Source organism: Urocampus carinirostris, chromosome 6, assembly GCF_059441175.1.
Source record: "Urocampus carinirostris isolate Australia breed hairy pipefish chromosome 6, RoL_Ucar_1.0, whole genome shotgun sequence".
In the NCBI taxonomy this organism is placed as follows: Eukaryota; Metazoa; Chordata; class Actinopteri; order Syngnathiformes; family Syngnathidae; genus Urocampus; species Urocampus carinirostris.
This window is the reverse complement of record NC_142354.1, coordinates 19,895,082-19,920,525: the sequence shown is the minus strand read 5'-3', so window position 1 is coordinate 19,920,525 and position 25,444 is coordinate 19,895,082. Positions and strand designations below refer to the sequence as shown.

General features: G+C 39.4%; 1 protein-coding gene across 1 annotated transcript in view; it reads right to left on the bottom strand.

The window, feature by feature from the left end:
* Positions 1–25,444, bottom strand: part of ca16b (carbonic anhydrase XVI b) — a 252,954-nt gene that overhangs the window by 40,438 nt on the left and 187,072 nt on the right. Inside the window, exons 9-14 of the mRNA XM_088338154.1 lie at positions 23,157–23,341; positions 13,510–13,618; positions 10,943–10,992; positions 8,767–9,006; positions 7,712–8,216; positions 4,398–4,536 (exon numbers count right to left, since the gene is read on the bottom strand). Of these exons, the coding sequence (XP_088194280.1) occupies positions 4,398–4,536; positions 7,712–8,216; positions 8,767–9,006; positions 10,943–10,992; positions 13,510–13,618; positions 23,157–23,341 (1,228 nt within the window). The remainder of the gene's footprint in view (positions 1–4,397; positions 4,537–7,711; positions 8,217–8,766; positions 9,007–10,942; positions 10,993–13,509; positions 13,619–23,156; positions 23,342–25,444) is intronic.

The window sequence follows — 25,444 nt, the reverse complement described above, 5'->3', positions numbered from 1 at the left end:
AATACTGTGCTTCACTATTGGCTACAGTTGTTTGGAGGTAAAGGAGGTGGGTCCCTTTTAGGATTAACAGGCTGGTATAGGCTAAAGCGGGGTAAAACAAAGCCAGCAATTGGCCGAAAAAGATGTGAATAAAAAGTTAGGTTGATATATGGCCTACAGAAAATACTTTTTAAATGGCTAAACAGACAGCTAACAAAGAGCAACGTCCATTGATGCAAAGATGCTTTTCGGCTGATTTTTTTCATTGATATGCATTATTGCGTGTTTTGGAGTACGTAAATATTTTACACATTTGGATTCACTACACTTATGGATGTTGCATATTATCATTAAACGTGATGGCTGCAAGACGACGTCTTTGGTGAGCTACCCCGGCTTTATATTTTTTTGGGTCTGTTGTTTTAGAATAATAGTGATGTTTTGTGATGAGTATTTTTTAAATGATCAGCATATCTTGAAACCCAAGAGTTTAAGCTTTCCGATGATATGTGGTATGACGTAATTCAGTACCTTGCGCCACTGACAGACATCGTGTCTCAGGGGTTTTTATAAAGTTTGACTGACATATCCGGCTGTTTTTTTGAAGTTCCTACTGTAGCGCCTTATAGTCCGGTGCGCCTTATGTATGGATAATATAAGACAAAAGACCAGTTTTGGGGGTGCGCCTTGTAGTAAAGAAAACACAGTAGCTCCTCTTGTAGTCTCACTTTCATGCGCCTTATGTATGCAAAAGTACGACAAAAGACCATTATCTGGGTGCGCCTTATAGTGTGGAAAACATGGTACTCCCACAAATATTTTTTTTTCCAACAACAATCCTGTAAGAATGCAAACAATTGCAATATAAAGTTGTTAACGAGCATGGAAAGCTAACAAGAAAGAGAAAAAAATGAAAGTGTTCTAATGGTTTGATTTCATCTTTCATCATGGCCACTTTCCCCCGGGAGCTGACATTGTGTGAACTGTGAGAGTTGTCATAACAACCGCTGGGATGGTCAGCTTGCCGGTTTCTGCAAAGCCGCCTTGCTCTTGAGTGAAAGTCTTTTGATAGCCGAATATGTGATAGCTTCATGTGCAGTTTAGGAAACAAGACTTTGAATCAAAAAGTCAATTTAGCTTGATTGCTTTCATTCCATTGAAACAGGACAAAGACAAACCTATTGCCATTTTGACAGCCCCTCCCTATCATTACCACCAGTAATAAATCATTGAATGCCAGTGATGGATAGAGATGTGAATTGTCCGTTTTAATGGGCTAGCGGGGAATGAGTTTATTGCCCTAATTTACAGACTAAAGGTCACGCTTTTTTATATGTAGCCAAATAAATTATGATGCAACATAAGCACAAAAACATACTAAAAACAGTTTTCTTCTACAGTTAAATCAAAGGTCATCTTATACGCAGAACATCTTTGTTTATGGTTGTGTTCTTCTGCCCAGAAAGACAACATTGTCTTCTGCCATGAAACATAGGTAATTATTTTCATTAGAGCAGAAAGCTAGGTTCGTTTTTGTCTGAGTGAAAAGCTAGCTAGTCTTCTTGGGTGCTAGAATAGAGAGTTTACGTATTTTACACTGAAACCGAGCTTTGATATTTGCTATTGTATGCTAAAGTTAGCTTTGCCTAAAGTCAACAATATTTTCTTTTATGCTGAAAACTAACATCGACTCTACGAGAACTGGTGACTCCTTCCTCGATGCTATATACATTGTGTTCTGCAGCAACCTTGCATTGCAAATGCTAGTACAGGCGGAGGTCACGGAGGGCTTTGTGTGTATGTCTTGGGTGGGTGTGACTGTATGTGTGTGAGACTGTGATAGGCTGGGAGGATGCTGTCAAATGGTGGGGTGGGCGCAGAAGACAATATCTCCATCAAAACAAACTTCTAAGCATGGCGACATAATATTCTTAGCGGCTCGTTATGTTGAAAGGAAATTCACCAATAAATCGGACTCTGGGGAAAGTCAGAGGAACACAAATCAGGCACTTTCAAAATCGCTTATAACAATGAAAGGAGAAACCCTCTGATTTGATGTAATTATTGTATAATCAAAATAAAGACAATGCTTCTCAGGTTTTAAATATTATGGGACTTTTTGGGAACGCAACTCAATAAGGACAAAGGATTACTAAAATTAGTGTTATGTATTGTGCGGTGAAAGTGAGTCATTCTTCACAAAAACTGGCGCGGGATTCTACCACGCCCAAAATTAGCATTACTTTATTCTGTACTGAAAAATTAGTAATGTATTTTTCTGCCTCAAAAGGTAATAGAGTGTTTTTCAAGAATTCAAACACATTGAACATATGTAATTAAAACATGTATAATCCAATGCAACGTACCGCATTTTCACGACCATTAGGCGCACAAAAAAAGTCTCAGATTTTCTTTTAATGGCGCAGCGGGCCCTACCATGTGGTGCGCCATGTGTGTAACGCAGTAGAAGTAAGGTTAGGCGCTCGTCCTGAGACTGGAAGGTCACAGGTTCAAGGCTTGGCCGAGTAATACCTAAGACTCACAAGATTTTTGGGTGAAATCTGATGTTTTTGTGAGAGTGTTTACATTTCCAACTACATGCAACTTGTATGCGGCCTGTGTATGTGTTAAGTACAGAAATAGAACCAGCTACTGAGACTGCACCTTTTAACACGGTGCGCCCTAAAGTTGTGAAAATGCGGTATGTATGTTTTTTTTTTTTTGGTCTTATTACGTGTTTTCGGTCTTGGAAGATATGTACTCTGGAGAAATTCATTAATTTGAAAAGACTTTCATTGAAAGCAAAACAAAAACAGTAAAAAAGAAAAAAAAGAAAAAAAAATCCAGAGCTGATGAATGTATTCAATTTAGCAGCATCTTAATTACAACTGCTTAATTGCGCAAAAGCCGTTTTGATTCCCGGATTAATCAATAAAATAATTATGAAAATACCTCATCAAAATACCACAGATAAAATAATAACGCAAACTCTTTTGGGGAATACATAAATATGCATGAGGCCAGCTGAGGAAATAGCCAGTAGTGCTATTTGTAACTCATTAACTACCCTGCTTGCGCCAGTGGCTTGGCCTGCGTAATTACTGGAACTCCACTTGCGTGGCTGGAAATGAGCCGAACAGATGAAAACACAGATGGGGGAGCTGCAAGTGTTGCAAGGCCCGCGGCTAAGCTGCCTCAAGCCAAGTGAGGTGACGGCCTTTATTGTGCAGCAAGACGGCAGGCTGAGAAATTGCCACATAATCGACAGCATTAACAAGAGATTGGGGGTCTATAAATACAGTGGTACCTCTTTATACAAGCATATTTCGTCCCAGAATTATACTCTTAGCTCGAATTACATGAGCGGATTCTACCGATATGAGATAATTAGAAGCTAACTGATCCGTTCCCGTCCTATCAAAAGCATCCAAATAGCTATAAAACGCGTATTCCTGAAAACTAAAACAACACTCTCAAATAGTGATTAAAAATTTAATAGTTAACAAAGTAAAATGCAAGTTCATAATGAACACTTACCGTGTTGAGCGAGTCCCCGTAACGAAAGTGTGAGCGTGGGCAGTGGGGCGGGTGCAAGGAGGAGTAATGAATATTGCATACGCTTTCCCCGCATTATATACGTTTTTGATCATTTCAAAACTTAGTACGCTGTATAAAAATTGTTATACGGAATTTTATTTTTTTATTTTTAAAAGACCAATCTCGTCTCGGTCACTAGTCACAGACGGCAACGCCATAGTAGATTGACAAAGTTGTTTCGTAATTCTACTCAGTCCGTCTTCCTGTGAGTAAATAGGTGCAGCGTTGTGTTTGTGAGGTGTATTATCCCCAGGAATAATAAAAAGGGAGGATTTGTAGTCGTCACAAGGGGGAGCAATTGCCGGAGGTTGACAGGGAAAAAAAAAATCAAAATACCCCCTTCCCGAATTGATCTTCTACCCTGATCTAAACAAATTACGTAGGTCCCCCTATTTTACTTCAAAATGATGAATTTCTCCCAAAGCTGAGAGATTCTTATGCATGTACGAACACATTTTACAGCACATTTTCTTAGTTTTTAGCCTCGAGTAGTTTGTATGCTCAAACTGGACAAGCTGATCCTAGCGGTAAGCGGTCACGACTAGTCTGTAATGGTAGCCTCTAGGGATGCGTGTGAACAGGATGTAGAGAACAAGATTGCAAATAAAACTCAAATACAAAAATTCTCGTGTTTAGAGGTGCTCATATAAAGAAGTACCAGCATGTGTTCAACTGAGGAAAAAAAACAAAAAGAAATATAGTATGCGTGGTGCTGTATCCTTCAAAACATTCAGAGGGAATTTATTCTCGCAGGAGGCAATACCGGGCATGCATGCACCTGCACAGAAGTAGCTTGTTTGTACAACTTGTCCGAGTCTCACCTCCAGTAGACCATCACGACGAGCAGCATGATGAGGCAGAGAAGCGTCAGTGCAGACACGACCACCAGGGGGACGATCCAAACCATCCTGCCCATTCCGGGCTGAGGCGCTCGGTCCACGTTGGACAAGGTGGTCCTCTCTGAGACAAGCCAGAGACAAACACAACTCTGAATAAAAATGAGATGAATACTTACTTGAAAAAACAGTGAGATTGTTTTGCCATTGCTAGAGAATGTTGTATTCGGGGTTTTTACATCTTTTTCAAATTCAAGCACTTTCGATGCACTGTCAAAGCCAATGTTCCTAATTCTCCAGTACCATTAAAAGAAAAAAAACATGCTCATCTTATTAATGTGTTCATATTTTTAAGACTTTCCAAAATTGGATTTAATACATTTTAAAGCCATTTCAGGCCTAATTTTTGTAAAATAATTTGAATGCTTTTTAAGACTTTTCAAAGATCCGCGGGAACCCTGTAGGTAACATACAGTCATTGCCATTCCAATTTTTAAATATTTGATTATATTGTCAATTATTTTGTCAATGAATCTGATGGACTAAGAATTTGGTCCCTTTCAATCCTTGCATTCTCAATCCGAACACTGAAATATTTGTTTTGGACAAACTAAAAAATGGGAAAAACTGTTTAATAGTAAAGACAAGTAGATAAGTCACAGATTTATTTTCCCCCTATGCTCCGGTCCGGAGCCTTCGCTCTGAAAATGCTGGTCTAGTAGTGATTCCAAGAGCAAAGAAGAGAACCACAGGTTCGAGATGATTCTCCATTCGGGCCCCGATGGTGTGGAATGCTTTCCCCCCTGAGAATTAATCTGCAACCTCACTGGAAATGTTTAAATCTAAGCTTAAAACACATTTCCACTCTATAGCATATGAATAACCTATATTTCATGTTGACAATATCTATGCATTATTTGTTATTGCAAGATCCGCTGCAGCTTGGTCATCCTTGACGGGGATTAACTCATGTGCGGTCCCTTCTCAAGGTTTCTTCATTTTCCTCATGCTAAGGTTTTTGAGTTTTTCCTTGCCCTCATATAGGTTTTAGATCAGGGGATGTTGTAATAATAGTCTGTGGTTTGCAATAATCGGTGGTCTGTGCAGCCCTTTGCGACTCATGATTAAGGGCTGTATCAATAAACATTACTTGACTTGCAGAGGTTCAGGGTTCAAGTCCAGCTACCGCAGCGTCCCCATTTGGAGTTTGTGTGTTCTCCCCGTGCCTGCGTGGGTTTCCTCCGGGCACTCTGGTTTCCTCCCACATTCCAAAAACGTGCATGTCAGGTTAATTAGCCGATCTAAATTGTCCCTAGGTGTGAATGTCTCTGTGAGTGAGGTTTCTGTCTCTGTGTGCCCTGCTACTGGCTGGCAACCAGTTCAGGATGTCCCCTGCTCACTTCCCAAACATGGGAGGGATGGGTTCCAGCACCCCCTGATGGATATATAAATAGTTTACTAAGTTTTAAAACAAGCAAAATGTTTGATTTTTTTTGGTTGTCCAATCTAAGATAATTAGTCTTCAATCATCAAATAAAAGTGTGAATGTTTCTTAATAAGAATCTGAATATTTGTGTAGTTAGATCGTTTCTAATCTAAAAAGTATTGGTTTGTTTGATAATAAATTAGGGGTTAATTAATTATTAAGCATTTTCACCTCCTTGAGTTGCTTTTTATATGAAATTCTTTCCTATTTTTTTTCAAATTATGTTTGCTAACCCCAGGAGGGAAAAACTGGACTTTTTCTCTTCATTCCATCAAAAGTGCACAGACAAAATAATGATCTCGTTTGCAAAACTAGGCATTCCATATTCAATGCTGTTACATACTATAGGACAAAAATATCTGAATACGCTTTGACGCAAAGTCTTGAAAAAAAAGAAGACCCCCCAAAAAAAAACTGCCCCAAAGGAAAACATGGAGGCACAACACATTGAGAGGGCGTCTGCCCTCAGGCTGCTTTGTTGTTCAGTGGAGCTTTTGACAAAAAAGGGTCTCGAATCAACATTTGTTTTAAGGGTTCTTACAGCTTGAGGCAAAGTAATTTCAAGATTTTTTTTAATGCCTTTTGAAATCAAATTTAAGACCAAGCAGACAAAAAAAAACAAAATTGAAACAAATATTTCTTGCACACAATACATCATGCCTCGTACACATAACCTGGCACATCTTTTAGCCATGGAGACAGACACTTCTCATTAAATTGGCACTTTCCATTGGTCCGGAGGAAACGTCTTAGTCCAAAGTTGCTATGTGTATTGTGTGTTGACCCAAGACATGTGTCTGCTCTGAAAGGCCCGACTGGAACCAAATCACAGTTTTGATATATCTGTTATTGTAGTCACGCCATATTGCCACCAAAGTAAATTGGTGAAATATTAAAAATACACAATTGATATATGTTACTACATCTTTTTAGTTCAAAAAATATAAATGGTATTAATGTGTTTACATTTGTATGACTTTCAAATTTGGATATAAGACACTTAATTGCCAATGAAGGTCTTATTTTTAAATTAACAAATTAAAGTCAAGTTAAGTCATGTTTATTTGTATAGTCCTTAATCACAAGGAGTCTCAAAGGGCTGCACTGACCACCGACTGAAAACTACGGACTATTATTACACCATACCCTGATCTAAAACCTACATGAGGGTGAGAAAAAACTTCAGCATGAGGAAAATGAAGAAACCTTGAGAAGGGGCCGCACGGACTGCAATGAATGTAGCATCAACAAAGCCTTTCAAGGATTCGTGGACACCCTGGTAATGCAAAAACAGCCAGTGTAGCCGCAAAGCACGTTGGCAGTTTGTTGTGTAAAAAAAACCATCTCGTACGGCATTCTCACCCGTGTGGACCGAAAACGGCCATAGACTTTTCCCATTGCCCCCTAACTTTGTTAAGAGGCTAGAGCTATGAGCTATGAGGGCCGCGGGGGTGCTGGATCCCATCTCAACTGTCTTCAGGCAGTAGGCAGGGGACACCCTGAACTGGTTGCCAGCCAATCGCAGGGCACACAGGGACAGACAACCCATTCACTCATTCACACATAGGGACAATTTGATTGAGGCTGCGATTATGTCTTTGAGACAGGTGTTTCGAATTGAAGACAGCACTTTCAAATATATGTATGATAAATATAAAATATTAAATGACGTAACTTATGTGTGAATACCCTTTTTGTTTTCATTTCAAATACAGGTTTATATCAATGAATCAGTGCTTGTACAGTTAGCGAAGGAGGCAAGCGCGTTGACACTGTGTTGTGTGACAAAAGAAATCGCGTGCGGCTTCCTCACCTGTATGGACCGAAAACGGCCAAAGACTTTTCCCATCGCCCGCTATCTTCGAGGAGAGGGTGGAGCTGTGCGGAATTTGCATGTCGATGCTGTCGTTTCGCGGTTCTCGCGTGGTGACGGCATCCACGCGGGTTAGGTTCTCCTGCAGCGGCGTGAGTTGGCCGTCTGCTGTGCCGCCTGCAGCCGTGCTGCCTTGGGCCGTGGCCTTCTCTTTGGCTGTGGACGGGGGAGTGGGGAGGACGGACTCTTTGGTGACGGTGCTGTTGCCTTGCGCTTCCTCGTGGGTAGGGGTCGTCTTGGGCTTTTTCTTCTTCTCGGCTCCGCTGCCCTCTCGCTCCCCTTCTCCGTCCCCCTCGTCCTCTTTCTCCTCGTCGTCCTTGGAGGCGGGCCGGTCCTCCTCGGCGAGGGAGTCGGTCTCTGCCGGCGCGGGCGGTGCTGCCTGCTCCGTGCCCGGTTTGGCGGGCGATGCGGATGAGCGAGGAGGGACGCGGGTGGCTTCGGGTACCTTAGTGCAGAGGTAAGATGCTTAAACTAAGTCAGACTTAAATTTCAGCCTGGGTCATGCCTTATATGTCAATCATTACGTTCGGGTCAGGCCCGGCTTTGATGAGTGGATATGAAAAAAAAATAATAATTGATGAATCCTAATCGAAATGTTAAACCACCAGCTATAATTCAATGGAATGGAGCATAGAAAATATGATTTTCATTAGTGTTTACTGTCATCTCTGTCTGGTCCATGTAGTATATACGTTTCTTGTTCTTTTTCCCATAACACTTGTGAAACTGTAGAGAAAGGATCGTAAATTATTTTAAAGTTTGACTTATGTGTAATCTTGATGGTCTTGTTTAATATAAATTTTATTACAAAAGACAGGCTTTGATTTGTAATCATAAATCACCTCTCCTCCTCACAAGTCACAAATTAAATACCAAATTTCAAGTTTGCTTGAGGCTCGGTCCTGCAAATCAAGTTAATTGGTTGGGCTCCGGCTGGTTCAGGCTTTAATACCCACTTGCCTGAATAGGGTTGGATTGTTTAGGCCCAATCTTACCTCTGCCTGAGTGGGCCAAACAGAACTGGGCAGGGAGGAGATGACTCCCCCGCTGACACCCAGGCCAGCCAGGAAGGTGCTCGTGACCACCGACGCCACCGTAGCCTGGCTGCCGCTTGAGGAGGGACCCAGGCCTGTTGCCATCGAAACGATAGAGAAGTGGATACCGGAGGACGTCCACGTTGAAGAACCAGAGCTTATAGGTGCCATGTCGGCAGAGGAAACTGGAGAAACTGTCGGCTGAAAGAAATTAAATGCAGATACAATTTAGGTGCTGTAAGGCAGTGGTTGGCAACCACAGAAAGAAAACAAAATTGCCTTATGAATGCACGCCTAAAGTTTGAGTGCACACTATGCTGAGGTTTTACTGTAGCATATCACAGTAATTGCTCAGTAGTTTATTGCAGAAATCAAGCAACGATTGATTCGTAAGAGAATATATCGCTGACTTAATTTGTGCAGCATTGGATGCAATAGGAATAGAACGCCTACCACAGTGGTGAGAGTGTTGAATCTTAACCACTAGTCTAATAGTGAGGGGATTTTTTAAGGGTTATTGTCCTATCTTCTTTATTCATTATCCATTATCCGTTATCGGTCAGTTCATAATACGCTACAAAGCCTAGGAGCCGGGACTCTTACTCTCAGCCAAAAGGCCAAGCTAAGGTCCTAGCCTTAAAGCCTTGCTGCGATCATTGCGAATGCACCATTCCCGGAGGTACTGCAATACCGGGCCGATGCGTGGAGTGGACAGAGCAAGCTCTTATATAAAGTTCACAGCACAAAAACCACAGCCATGATAGAGGAAACAGCATTAAATTTGATTTCATCATCACACTAGGTTTACTCACATTGCCACGTTGTACAACGTTTACTGAAGCATTATGGGAAAAAAATCAGGCAAAACAAAGTTGCACAACATGGTACCTTTTGCTCAGTATTGGATGCAACAGAAATCGAAAAATTTACTTCATCATCACATTATTTTTATCCACAGTGCCACATTGTATAATCTTGAACTGGAGCCTTATGGGAAAAAGCTCAGCAAAACCAACGTTGCGCAACGTGGTGCCTTTTGCTCAGTATTGGTTAAAACGAAAATCGAACGGTGATTGTGATGGTAGGGGTTTTGGGGTTTTTAAGGGTTATTGTTCTATCTTCGTTATTCATTATCCATTATCCGTTATCGGTCAGTTCATAATACGCTACAAAGCCTAGGAGCCGGGACACTTACTCTCAGCCAAAAGGCCAAGCTAAGGTCCTAGCCCTTAAGCCTTGCTGCGATCATTGCGAATGCACCGTTCCCGGAGGTACTGCAATACCGGGCCGATGCCAAAAATCGACCCTGTGACCGATACATTTGGGTTCTCGGCCAAGCTAAGGACCTAGCATCAAAGCCTTGCTAAGAGCGTTGACCGTTAACCATCGGGTTACTAGGATTTTAGGTGACAGAGTAAACAGCGTTGCATTTCAACTCATGATCACACTATTTTTACTCACAGTGCCACGTTGTACAGAGTTGACTAAAGCATTATGGGAAAAAGTTTAGCAAAAACAGCATTGTACGACAGGGTACCTTATACTTAGTATTGGTTGCAACGGAAATAGAACAGGGATTGTTAGCATCAAACCCTAACCATCAAGGTACGAGGATTTTAAGTGACATAGAAAACAGCACTGCATTTTTACTAATCATCGCACAATTTTTACTCACAGTGCAATGCTGTAGAGCGTTGACTGAGGCATTATGGGAAAAAGTTTAACAAAACCAAAGCTGTACAACGTGGTACCTTTTACTTAGAATTGTTTGCTACAGAAATAGAACAGGGATTGCAGCGGTGAAAACGTTGAATACGACCAATCAAGGTACAAAGATTTTAGGTGAAAGACGAAATGGCATTGCATTCTAACTCATCAACACACTACTTTTACTTGCAGGTCCACGTTGTGTAATACGGTAATGGAGAATTATGGGAAAGACTTCTGCAAAATGTGGAACCGCTAGCAAAAATAGTGTCATATGATACAGTTTACATGCCTTTTAGGGTTATTATTATTGACTTTATCACTGATGATTTTATTAGGCCGAGTTAAGAGAATATGGTGAGACAATGTCAGAAAAGGTCGCCAAAGACTGCTATAAGACACGCCCACTGCCACTTTGTTGTTTACTTACCATCCCGGTCTTCACGATACGGGAACCTTCAAATATTCTTGTAGTATTGGCTGGAATACAAACAAGGACAAAATATTACATGTCAATCATGATGAAAAAGTATATCAAAAAATAATTAATTCCGACAACTTGACTGCAGAGCAGTTTCAGATATCAATGGCATTAAATGGACACTGAGTGATTTTTGACCAGTATATGGTGCTGTCAATCAATAACCTGTGCAAATAAAAAGTGGCGTAGAAAAATTGTGAGCCCAAGTCTCTTTATATTACAAACGTGAAAGATTTTTTGAAAGAAAAGAATGTGGTCGCCCAAATTCCCTTCAGCTGGAGCCAGCACTGCTGTATATCTCGAGATTTTTCAGGAGTTCTAGTACTTTTTAATGACTAAAGCTCTAACGAAAACTGTGAAGTGTCAATGCAACAAATATAACTTTAATGAACAAATGAACAAACGACATAATGATGAACCGCTTAACACTTGCGTCGGTTTCTGGGTGTCGCACAGTGATAAAAGGACAAGGTGTAGGATTTGATCACTAGTTGTTGCTGTATTGTGTAGTGGAATGGAAATTAAGTGATACGGAGAACAAGGAATAAAAACTAGGGCGACTAAAAAGTGACCAAACTGCACAATTTTTCTTTTCATTTATTTTCCCCAGCCTTTTCACAAGCTTTAGGGAGTATCCTTGGCAGCAAAATGGCTGACAATAATCTCAGTTTCCTCTAGGTGAGCCTCAGGTTAAGTAAGAAACAAATTTCTAGACCTAATAGTATCTTCTAAAACGTGCCCGGTTATGTCTCTTTAAGTGTTTTGGTTTCAGTAAAATGCCGCACCAAAAATGACATACGTATATAAAAACAAAGATCAGATGAAAAGAAGCATTTTTTCTTAAGGATTTTTAGAAATAGTTTCTATGTGTATAGTTTTACAAGAAAAAAAATATTGGATTATTATATTTTTAACCAACTTTATTTTGTACACTTGATTTTTTTTGTTATCAGAGGCTATACAAATAAAAGTGACTTGAGTTTTGGTTCCGATAATCTCAGAATAATATGGCTTACGTTGCAGACTTAGCCACTAGCATTATTAATAATAATAATAATAATAATAATAATCATTTCCTTGTATTGTCATTCTGTGTAACAATGTACACAGAACGAAATGTCGATTAACTAGCACCTTCTAGAAGGACTGTAATTGACAGCAGCTAAAGCACCCCTAGTCATAAAATGGCTCGAGCCGCAGAAGTAACTACCACCATTAGCTACTTCTGACTTCTCTCATACCAATATTCGCTAAGGCCAGCGGGGCTCAGTTGAAGCAAGGATAAAAAAACCACTGCAGCTCGAGTGCAGTTAATACAGTTGGTGTCAATGATGAAGCAGCAATCATTAGCAGCTACAAGTCGCTAATGCTAAAAGCTAAAACTGATCAAGAGGTTCAAAGGTTATGAATCACTGCTACTCTAGAAAACCTGATGCTAATGCAGCTAGCGTCACTGATGAAACCATTCCCAATAGAGACTACGCACATCTTGAGTCACTTATGCTAGCAACACGACAGTAAAGGACTCCCTCAAGTGGTCTTGGTGCTAATGCTGCTAGTCATAGATGTAGCCACTACAGTTGGTGGATACTAGCTTTCTGGGGTCTCAACTACTAGAGGTTATGGAGGTTCAGTAAGCGCGAAGGCTGTGAACGATTGCAGCCCAGGAGCTGCTACTGTGAAAGCAGCTAACATTAAAAAAAGAAACGCTAAAATTAATGCTAATGCCTGGTACCACTCAGTGGGGGCTAAGGCGTCCGATAATCACAGTCATTACTTAGTAATTGGTCCTGATGTCATCTGGCATCATAATAAACCAACCAAACCTTGAGGGAGCGAGGAAAATAGTGTACATGTCACGGAACACCATTTAAAAAAAGTAGAAGAACAGAACAAAACCCATTTGGATGCTCATTAGCAAGTTAACGAGCAGCTATTTGCAAAATAAATGGTTGGCAAAAATCATATAGTTGAAGCAGTTGAAATATTGAAATGTGTCACAGCATATACAGTCCAGTTTTTAATTTATAACAATATTATTATTATAATTTATATTTCCTTCACTAATTTAGTCGCAATTTATGCACTTTGTGATGATTACTTTGAGTGTTGAGTCGTTTACTTATAGATCACATGACTTCTTCAAAGATTCCTCCATTCAGTTATTATTCAGTCTCTACATTATTTTTAATTGTGTTTTTAGTTTGCAGTTAGTATAAGGCATTGAGTTTATCAGTACTTGCCAAGTGTTGTCTTGACAAAAGGTTGGTGGGGGATGTGGAAAGTTTTGTTTTTGTCGTGGCATACCCTCCTCGTATAAATGTGCTTGTCAGGCATTTTGAAAACATACAGCCTTTTCCAGCACGTTTCATTGGCCAGAATCTTCAGTTTCTGTTTAATAATAATCTCAGTGAAAATGCTCTACTCCAGCGCTTGTTTTACCCGTCACAACCCGGATTTTAAACTCGGAAAGGAAGAAAAGGCAGTCTTCTTCGAGCATGAGAAGATCGGTATACCTCTGAAGAGGAGCGTTTGGCTGAAGTCGCTGCGCAGATCATGCTGACATATTGCCTGCACTCTGAACAGGTACAGGACATCCGGGGACACATTTGTGATCACTGCTCTCTGTAATAAAAAACACATAACCCATTTGTTAAGTTCATAGTGTAGTAGACACTCAGAATAAGCAGAAAGGACAATGATGGTTTTTGATCTTGCAAGAACTCGGAAGAGGCCAAACTTCAGATAAGGAACTTCCAACCTGTTCGTAAAACCCTTCCCTGAGCCCTCTCTTTTTTATTTAATCTAAAAAAAATCTCTAAAGGGTGTACAAATCAAATAACAGCAATATGATTGGCTGACGGTAACATTGATGAAAACAGAGCACAAACCTCAAAACAACATATACCAGTGAGCTAATATAGTCAAAATAATATACAAGCATCCCATGTTATCTCATTTGCAGGCGTCCAATATTAAAAACAGGATACAATTATCACTATCATAGTGAATGATCATTTTGCATATCCAAGAAAGTGTGCAATAATAAAGGGACAGTAATTCATCGCTGTATCGCAGTTTAGTTTTGGCGGTTTCGTTTTTTGTCATGTATCCATTCTGCAGCAGACAACACACAGCAAATGCTATCACATTGGCAGGTAGCAGGGGGCTTTGTGTCTGTTGGGTGGGCGAAAATGTTCGTGTACGTGACTATAAAAGGCTAGGGTATGCTGTCAAATAGCCGGGCGGGTCCACAGGTCAATGTCTCAACCTAAAACAAACAGCTAGTATTTCAGTAACTTACATTGAAAACAAATTAATCAATTAAATCAGACTATTAGGAAAGTCAGAAAAGCGCAATCTGGTGCTCCGTAGATTGTTATCAGGTTTGGGAAGAGAATGACACACTATTGGGGGACGAAGCAAAAGCGGGACTGCAGGTCTGCTCTACTTCTGTGGATTCAGTAACAATTCACACAAGCCAACATATGGCCTGGAGCTACAACTCGTGGGAAACTGGTGCATAATAGTTCCTACATTGGGGGTTTTGACAGACTTTTTGGAACACTCACGAAAAACAAGGAACTGTTGTTTTGTTTTTGCATCAATTAGTAAAACTCGCATGTTGACGGGAGCTGGAGGTGTCTTAAAAAGCAGCTGCCTGTATATCTTAAAAATAATTCAGATAAAAGGTGTACGGATATAGAAACAGACTGGAAAGGAGTATCAAGAGCGTTGATTAAGAAGGAGTGACAGCCGAGGGGCGAACTTGAAAGACCGTCCTCAGTAAAGTGACAGCAATAATGTATCATGGACGTGCCACCTCGCCGACAGCCGAATGAAGTGCCTGCGCTATAAACGTACAATCACTTGAAATTAATTAAAGCCATTAAAAGCAGAGAGACGATCCTCTGAAATCCCTTTAAACAAAATAAGTCAACTCTGAGGTTGTTCTGCAGGCAAAGCTACAAAGAAAGTTCAATGCAAGTTTTAGAAACGAATAAAGTCTTTGTATCAGGAAAGAGTGCTCCTCGAAATGAGGACAACTCCCGTTTATTTAAGTATTCATCGCAATCTGTTGTGTATTCTCGCGCCTCCAACTTCCGGGAAACTTGTTTCCCTAGTGATTGCAGCCTAAAGGCTTTAATTATGTTCATTTTGAGCTAGTAAGGGTCAAAATAAAGTTTTTGGGCAGTTACTGTAAAATAGGGGACAACAACCTTTATAAAGAGCTATATTTTTGGTCCCGCTTAGGGATGAACACAGGCATGTCAAAGTAACATTTTTTTACAGGCCCACAGCCTCTGTCATCAAATTAATAATTTGTTGCCCGGCATAATGTTGAAAGCAGTATAAAATACATTGGCCCTTGGTTTTTCAGTGAGGATTTTAGCCCACCCTGTTTCAACTGTAAATAAAAAAAGGAAAGTCGACTGTGAGGGCCACCGTTTCCAGGACAAGTGGAAATTGGAGTATTTTTTCACCGAAATACAAAACAATTGTCTGCTTAATTTGCCAAGAGACTGTGGCTGTTTTCTAAGAATATAATATCAATAGGTACTGCCAGACGAAACAGGCTAACTACGATAAGCTATCAGTAAACGAACGCATGGAAAAGGTGAAGCAACTGGAAGCAGTTTTAACGCCACAGCAGCGTTTTTTTCACAGGACTCTGTAAGTCAAATGAAAATGCTACAAAAGTGAGCAACGAGGTCACAATGTTGATCACCAAGCACTGTAAACATTTCACGTAAGGTAAATTTGTTAAAGACTGTTCTAAGAATACCAGGCTGAATAGTTGGCCCTCACATATTTTCAGCTTACCAAATATGGCCCACTTTCAGAAAGGTTTGAACACCCTTGGACTAACGGTTTGGTATGCAATTTTAAAATAATAATTTATGTAAATACTATGTTATAACAATGTTGCTTTTATTTAAATACCAGCTTAAAATTATTAGAAACAGTCTCAAAATAGACTAAATGAACCATTAAAATGTCTTCATTGTAAAAGTGATTTATCAGTTATTTATCAGTACATATATAAATAATAGGCTAATTTTAAAATAGTTGCTCATGTATTTAAAGATAATGGTCATGTCAAGGATTTTTTGTGTCTGATAAAAATCATTTTTTTTTAGAACTGGGTAACTTAGCTGTTCTAAGGGGCTACCCTTTGGAGTATATGGGCCAAAACTAGTAATCAACAGTGTATCGATTATTTGATCTTCTTTACATTTCAAACATTCTTTTCTCAAGGTTTCATACATTATTTTAGCTAATAATTAGATTAGCTGATAATGGAACCTCAACTCATAGATGACAATTTTATATTCACATATTTTCTCAAAAATATATCATTTTGAGGTCTTGAGGAAACGCTTGGCCATTTTGCTTGTCTAATCTAAATTCACCATAAATCCTAGACTATAAAGCGCACCAGATTATAAACAGCACAAAGTACATTTTTAAAAGAAAAACGATTTTGCATTTACATAAGCCGCACCTGACTATAAGTCGCATGAGCCCACATTGAAACATGAAATATCTACATAGAAAGATGGTACACAGAAATAGTTTTAATAAGGCCGGCGGACTTTTAATAAACAAATACTTATCTATACGACGTCACCAGTCACTAAAATATGTCATGCTACATATCATTGGAGAGCTTAAACTCTTGGGATTCAATAAATGTTGACCATTTCAAAATATACTCAGAGAAATATCACGATCAGTCTGAGAATGAGATACTCCAAACTGTGAAGCCGGCGTAATTCAGCATTACGTCCCCAACTTCTTTAAATGTCTGCGAAAATGGCTTTGATACTTCAAAGACAATCCATAGAATCCAACCATGTAAAATATTCACTCCAAAACACGCGATAATGCCGAAAGATAAATAGGAATCTGCCTCAAACATTTGTGTTTCGTTGGACATTTCTTCTTGTAATCTGTTTGTTTCGTCACATTATTTCTGTCCAAAAATAAACAGATTCGTAAAATTATTCCCAAAATGGACACCTTTTCCATGATGAGGGTCAGTTTATGCTAGTTGTTTTTCATGCACAAACCGCGAAGTAACAAACTTGTGTCTTTCGACACTTATATTCCACCTCTCTCTCTTACCATTACCGCTCATGCGCCCCCTGGCGGCCTTTAGAAAAAAATGCATACATTAGCCGCATCATTGCAGAAGCCGCAGAAGCTTGTAACTAAATTCGCTGCTTATAGTCTGAATTTGTAGGTACTCTAAATCCAAACTAATTTATAAACGATTTGTCTATGTTTGTGTGTTTGTATCAGACGTATAGGCTTCGAAATGTCTAAACCAATTTTGGCAAACATTTAGACAGTACTTGTACTTCAGGCCTTTTAAGTCTGATTCATCTTTAGATACAACAAAGATGTGTTACCTCCTAGAGTTTTTTTTGCGTTTATTTATATATCTAAGGACAACTTTCTTCATTCTTTAAAATTTTTCTCTGGTAGCAAGAAAAAAAATAGAGTGATAATGAGATAACATTTATTGCGATCACACACGAATAAATATAGTACTCCTTCCTGCCCCCTGAACTACACTGATTTTAATTAAAAAGCACTACTTCAAACACCCCATTCACTTTGGGAAATCTAACAATAACTCCCTCTTTCCCACCTCAAAACATCTTCTAAATGTAAGAGATTTTCATGCGTGTATCTAACTACAGTGAGAGCAACAAAACTAACCATGCCCTGGGATAGTCGAGGTCTCCCCCCCAATAAAAAAAAAAAAAAAGATAAGCGCCATTTGTGTGCCAAAAAGCAGCAAGCTAGGGGAGTCAGGGAGCTTGAAAGTGAGGCGTAGCCGCCTGTCGGACCCCCACAAACCAAAGGCAGCGTGAGCCAAGAGCCGAATATTTAGTGTGCACAAGACGACGCCTGTAGGTAGAAGCCCTGCAGGAGAGATTTCAGTGTGTTGGCAAGACAAAAGGATGATCTGAAGTTAAGAGTGAACATGATGACTGGGGCCAGGGGCTGTACTGTGGGCTTGGAAATTACACTAAAAGCAGAGACACTCTACTTAAGCAAGATTGATGGAGACAGAGTGCAAGATGAGTTTTACTCATTTTATACATCATGCTTGACAGACCCCTTTCCTTTTTTCTCTTTTTTTTCTTAACGACAAATACTGAACACAGGAGAATTTCCTTTCATTACATTTAAAAGCTTTTTTCATCATTACCATTACTGTCATCAAATAGCAAGGATAAATCACCTTTATTGTGTTTTTTAATAAGGCCATATCTGTCCTATTTTCTTTGAAGGGTGGAATTTCTTTAGACATGAAAAAAAATGAGGCTATTCAACCTTTTCCATCTCGTGTAGCTGATAAACTGGTTAACTCAATTAAAAAAAACAAAAGAAGAGACAAGTATTTAGGATAGGATGTGTAAAGCAATGAACAAGAGCTATAAATCTATCTAATGTATCTCATCAAAATCTATCTAAACTACTTTATAAATCCATATCTGTGTATGTTTGTATGTGACTTATAGACTCCGAAACGGCTGAGTTGATTTCTTATGAACATTTTCACAGTTGTACTTCACGGTTCCGTAAGTGTCTTTAGCTTGGCACCCCCAATATATACCCAAAAATATGGTAAACATCTCCTTCTGTGTGGTCTGCTTTCGAGGGGTCTGTAACTCCCTCTGGATGCCAATTTGGATACTGCAGCCTCCCGCCTTCAACCACTCCAAGCAGCCGAAACCAATCTTATATTTGGTTGACTAATCAGCCATGCAAGTACATTTATGTTAAAGGTCCTACTGAACAGACTGTAACCAAAAGATGGAAACATCCTAGGCGAAGAAAAGGCATGTTTCAGGGAGGAAGGTAGCACCATAGAACAGATTTTTAATCCACGTATGTGTGAAATTTCAACAACACCAGAAAAACCTTTATCACCTTTTTGTTGATTTCAAGAATGCGTTTGAAAGAGTATGGCAAGCCGCTCTATAGGCCACCATGCGGAAGTAGAACATGGGCGAGAAAGTAGTTCAGATCATTGAACAGCTGTATGCCAAAGCAAACAGCGCAGTAAAGATCAACTGTACCATTGAAGCACAGTTTTGCAAAGCATCAAGCCAGTATGGGATGGAAATCAGATCACGAAAAACAAAAGTAATGACAAACAATCCCCGAGGTATCACCACAAACATCACCATCAAGCAGAGAGAGCTAGAACTTTTTCAATTTTCAACATCTTGGAGCTGTTATATCAGAACAGGGTTCAGAACCAGAAATCATGACCAGGATAGCGTAAACCACAGCCACACTTGCCAGACTCCCATATGGAGGGATAAGAATATAGCAGTGAATTCAAAGATTAGTCTCATGCAAGCGCTGGTTACTTCCATCATCTTCTACGCTTGCGAGACATACTCTTACAGAAAAACTGGAAATGACAGTTCAGGCCATGGAGATGAGATGCCACACAAAACGTCCAGGTATCAGCTACTTAGCCCATGTGACAAACGGAACTGCGCGAAACCCCATCACAGGGCACATTGGAACCTACAAAGAACTGTTGTCAACTGTGCGCAGACAAAAACTTCCGTCGTACGGTCACGGCACAAGATCATCAGGACTGACCAAGATAATTCTCCAGAGCACAGTCCAAGGGGGTAGAAAGTGAGGAAGATCAAAAATAAAAAGAACTGGGCAGACAACTTTAAGGAATGGACTGGTGCCTGCTTTGCCGCAATACAAAAACAGGTCAGGGACTGTCAACAGTGAAGAAAGCTGTCCAGAGTTGCGTCCATTGGTGCCCCAACGACCCATGCAGTCCGTGAGAACTGAATTGACGAATTCAAGAAAACACTACAATATTTGTATTGGTCACTGACATTAACATTTTGGAAAATAAAAATAGGTGTGCTGGCTTGGGCAATAATACATTTAAATAGATCTGCATTTGGCACTGAAATTACCATTGTAGAAAATAAGAGAATAAATAAAAATTGTACACTGGATTGGTAAATAATGTTAAAATATTTAAAAATGAGAATCAATTTCCAAATCAACAGTATATTGAACCCTCCGGAATGGTCATTTATGCAAATACCACAATGTCTTTGAAAATATTATTTTTATTTTAAACAAAAATAGCTGGCACCTAAACTGTAACTGTTGACTAATCCAAACGATTGTTTTTAAATCATCAAGTATTTTCATTATTAAATACAGTAGACCTCCAGGATACAGCGTCACCACCGAATGTTTTCATTTTCAGACCCTCATTATGGCGTTCTATAAAATGCTAGTCTACAGGTGAATTGGCTGGTCCAAATTGTCCCTAGGTGTGACTGAGCGAGTGAGTTGTCTGTCCCCGTGTGCCCTGCGATTGGCTGGCAACCAGTTCAGGGTGTCCCCTGCCCACTGCCCGGAGATGGCTGGGATGGGCTCCAGCCCCCCCGCGACCCTGATAAGGAAAAGCGGTGCAGCTAATGAGATGAGATGAGATAAAGTTTTCATTCGTTCATATAAAAGTCTTTCAGATTTTTTGGCTTACTTATTTAAATGTCCACCTGAATATGGAAACTTTGCTGTAGGATTGTATTTCCATTATAGAAATAACCTTCTTTAAACTTCTGCTTTTTTTTTTTTAAATTAATTTTGTATTTTTCGTATTGCCTAAATCAGTGTGTCTCTAACTTTAATTTTCAATTCACTAGCATTTGGATGGGTTTCCTCAAGGATCTCTGGTTACTAGATGTAGTCAGCAAATACAGCTACTGTGGGTGCTTTGCAAGTGGTGCAGGACATCCAGTGGACATATTCAAAACTAAGAGTCATTGTATGACCCAATGTAGCTATTTCCTCTTGTGCTTCTCTCAGTATGGTTTTGCAAGCGACATAGAATTATGTGGCTGCCTGCATTTGGCCCACAGGAGATCATTTTCACATGTGATCTAATTGAAAGTGGTTTTAAATAAGAAAATCGCCTGTGATTACAAGCATCGAGCTGTTTGAAACAGAATGTGATTGAACACCTTGTACGAAGGTGTTAACGCAATAGCACAGACACATTCTTCAATTTTGTAAAGTCAGAAAAAAGGTTGACATAAAGGAAAACTCATACCTTAAAAAAAAAAAAAAAAAAAGATTTTCCCAATACTTGCTTAGTCTGTACACGCCACTCTAAATGTTAAACCTCACCGATGGAATTGTAATAGATGATAATAAAAGAGAAAGCCCAGGTGGACAAAGACATGCATTATGGATACATCTTTCAGGCAGAGTGACAGCCCTTTGCGTCCCCTCACCCAAAAGTGAGTGACAGGGTTGGAGGCAAAGGGGTACGCGTGGAGGGATGTGGGGTCCAAAGCTTTGATATCAGCCAGCGACTACACAGGGGTTCTTCATAGCACGTCACCTTTTTACATTCTTGTTGACTGATCCTGTTAGTAGCATCCATGTTGCCCCCAAAAAGGGGAAAAAACATCAAAGAGATTACTTCTTTTCTGTTCATGTACAGGGCTGCAAAGATTAGCCGACGTTGTTGAGAAAAAAGGAGAAAATAGGAATAGTCACAACAGAGAAAGCGGCATCTACATGAATATAATCTCCGCTGAGAGTTGAGCATGTGAAGAACTTGCGTTTCCTGGCGATAGCTCAGTGATGCGTGAAAATTTAGAGAACAAAAGAGTCTGACTCGCCTCGGTCAGATTCAAGTAAAGCTCAGGCCAATACTGTTTTTATGACATGCATTGTACATTTTATACGTGTATATTTCATTATAAAAGAGAGGTACACTGTTATGCCATATTTGAAATCAAACGCATGAAGTCCAAAGAAATAATGTCAGAAATGTTATTTGTTTTCTAATTTTTCTTTAAGGCGTACGTTTCTGTTTTTTTTATACATTGAATGTTTTTTATACATTGAATGGGGTAAGCACTCAAAAACATCAGGCTTCAGCCTACTCCTGATGGGCACTGTTTATGTATTTGTTATTTTGTGCTAATAGTTTATTATTTATTATTTAACAAAATAACAAGTGTAATATTTAGTGCTTCCTAGTGGTACAAAAAACCTCCATCCAGTGAAAAAAAACATTGATTTGAATAATAGACAAAAATAAACAGACTATTGTGCCAAAGGTAATCTTTATAATATATATATATATATATATATATATATATATATATATATATATATATATATATATATTTACAATAGGTAAATACATTTTTATGTATTAAACATAGCGGAATCAATTTCTAGTTGTCGCTGCCATGTTTGTCTAGCATCTTGCTGATACGCTGTGCTCATTTGGCACTGGTTTTCCTTCAACACAGTCTCGTGTAGTGGTCAAAAATTACACAATGTACCTTTAAGTACTTTTGAGAGGGACTTTGCGGTTGACCACTGAATGTACTTCCCAAAAATGACGTATTTGTTTTATGTACTGTTCTATTGCTGCATATGTGCCTGTTCTTAGTTTACCGGGATAAAAATAGGTCTACTGGATTTTAATGTATTATTTATTTGCCTTGCTCTGAAAAAATTGACAGAGGCTTGTATAAGGTTTTATGTCTCTACTGCAGTGCATAATTCATTTCTATCCATCGTACTCATTTTTCTTGCGTTTTTCTATCCTTTCCCACATAATGAAATCAAACCTCATAGTATCTCATTCTCATTAGCCGCACCAGCGGGTCGCAGGGGCGCTGGAGCCCATCCCAGCAATCATCGGGCAGTGGGCAGGGGACACCCCGAACTGGTTGCCAGCCAATCACAGGGCACACAGGGACAGACAACTTGCTCTCTCATTTACATCTAGGGACAATTTGGACCGGCCTATCCACCTGAAATGCATGTCTTTGGAATGTGGGAGGAAACCGGAGTGCCCGGAGGAAATCCACGCAAGCACGGGGAGAACATTCAAACTCCGCACAGGAAGTCCGGTAGCTGGATTTGAACCCATACAGGAGGTTCCCAAGACCTTAGAACTGTGCCTGACAATGCGCAAACCACTGCGCCGCCGTGCTGCTCATAGTATATTAAAGAAAAAAATCATTATTGCACTAATTGTTTTCCCTAGTTAGTAGCATCCCTGTTGCCCCCGAATTGAGGACAAAAAGACGACTATCTGAGGTCACAGCCAGGCCCTCACCATGCTTTGATCTCCCGTTTTGGTAAAGGTTTCCTCGTCGGCCACGTCTCTTTTGACCCAGCTGTAGGACACCATGAAGCTGGTGATGGGCGGATGGTAGACTGTGAGGGGCCGCTCCCAGGTCACCCTCAGCGCTGTCTGGTTCAGCGGCTGGATTTTCATGCTCACCGGGGCGCTGCTGCACACTGCAAAAGAAGAGGTTCAGTGAGCGGGGTACAAATGCCATCGCCGTAATTGAATATACAAATAAAGGGGAGGGAGGACCTCAAATTGGAATTGAAAATATAAAAATACACAAAACAAGATGACCATAATACAGTAAAACCTTCATCTTCAACAATATCGCTACCCGATGGATTTTCATCATTCTGCATTCTGATTGGCTAAACCAGGAGTCAGTAACCTATGGCTCGCGAGCCAGATATGGCTCTTTTCATAGGTACATTTGGCTCAGAGATAAAATCATAATCACAGAATTATTTTCATAGCATTCTAATCCTGGTAAGGGCAAAATTGAATCCAATGCGCACATAGCTGACATAGCACTAAATGAATAAATGGTTCACTCCAGTATATAAAAGGAACATTTTCCATTACAGTTTGCAGTCAATGTGTTACACTTACAGACCCAATTTTGGCTGTTTGTCGCTAAGGAATCCTTTATATGCAAGCTCATCATTTCACTGTGAGGAAAATTTCTGATGAAAACACACAGAAGAAAAAGTAAACACCTAAAAACTCCAACAAAGCACACAGAGCAGTTTGATTGGGTGAGCGGTAGCTATGCACACAGCACACTATTCTCTGCCCAGCGCTGTCTGCACCAGAGGTAAATATGCCAGTATCCTTGTTTGCAGTATTTTGTGACATTTTTACAAAATACCTCTGCAAGCGCACCTTGTTTTGAAAACAATATTTATTCAAAAAAAGGAAGGTGATCCTCAAAAATCACAAGTAATTGCAGGAGGGAGACAAGTTTAAAGTGATATATTTGTTGCTATGTGACACAGACTCTGACATTCTTCTTCTTTTATAAATGTCATGATATCATCTTAGGTAACACAACCTGTATCAACAAATGAAAAATAATACACATTTCAGAGTGCCCTTTTTAGGTGTAGCATGCAACTGTCCTCGTAGGGGGTGATGACGCTTCATAGGACAATACTCTACAAGCTAATGCCAGATGCAGTGTATCACAAGGGAAGAGAAAATGCAAACACAAAGCAAAGCCACCAAAGAGCAGTGTCAGCATTGTTTTTAAGTAGACTGACTCGTTGAGAACAGATGGAAACAATTTCAAGCATTTACAAGCACTTCACCCAAAATTCAAACACTTCTCAATCCTTGAAGACACAAAATTAAAGTTTAAGCATGTTCAAGGATTTCAAGCTACGTACGAGCCCTATACATTTATTTAAATGAAATACAAAAAAAAGTAAAAATAAAAACAGAAATAATCGATGAATAATATATATATATATAAATTAAAACAAATATACAAGTAAAACAATTAATTAAAAATGAAATAAAATATATATAGTATATAAATGCAAATGAAATATAATGTAAATATAGTGGATATATGTAATTGAAATGAAATATATATATAAAAAAGAATAATAATAATAGAAATAATACAATGCCAATGTAATGAAAAATAGTAAAAACATCTTTCAATGTTTGAATATGTACCGTTTTAATCAAAAAGAAATACAAACATATTCATGCATGAATAACTAAATAGAAGCAAAGCAGATAAAGTGATGAAGTACCAAATATTTATTTTGTGCTATACAAACCATTTCTTGACTTTTTAAAGAATACATAACAATTAGATGTGGGAATTAATAAAAACAACTGCGTACATAGTATAGCATTCTCTTCTTTTTTTTAGCGCTTTTTTTGCGTCATTATTTTTCAAAATATATTTTTATCATATTTTATATTATTTCATTCTCTAATCAGGCATTTTTTGTTCCTTAACGTTTGGCCCTTTGATGCAGGGTCAATATAGCAAAGAATAGTTACGAATTAGGATCTCGTCCTTATCCGCAGCAACAAGGAATGAGGAATTCTTGTGTTAGTGTGATACAACCCCTTTCAGGACTTGACAGGGGAGGGTGTTGAGTAGAAAACAGCAACCTGAAGATGGCAGTGCAAGCTGCAGCCTGCATATAGCAATAGAGCCAGCTTCCACTTAAGACAATCTGGACCTTCTCGCCAGCAAAAGCAATTGGGGAAACAATGTCAACTAATCATGTGCTAGCAGGCTTGGCGGCAAATTG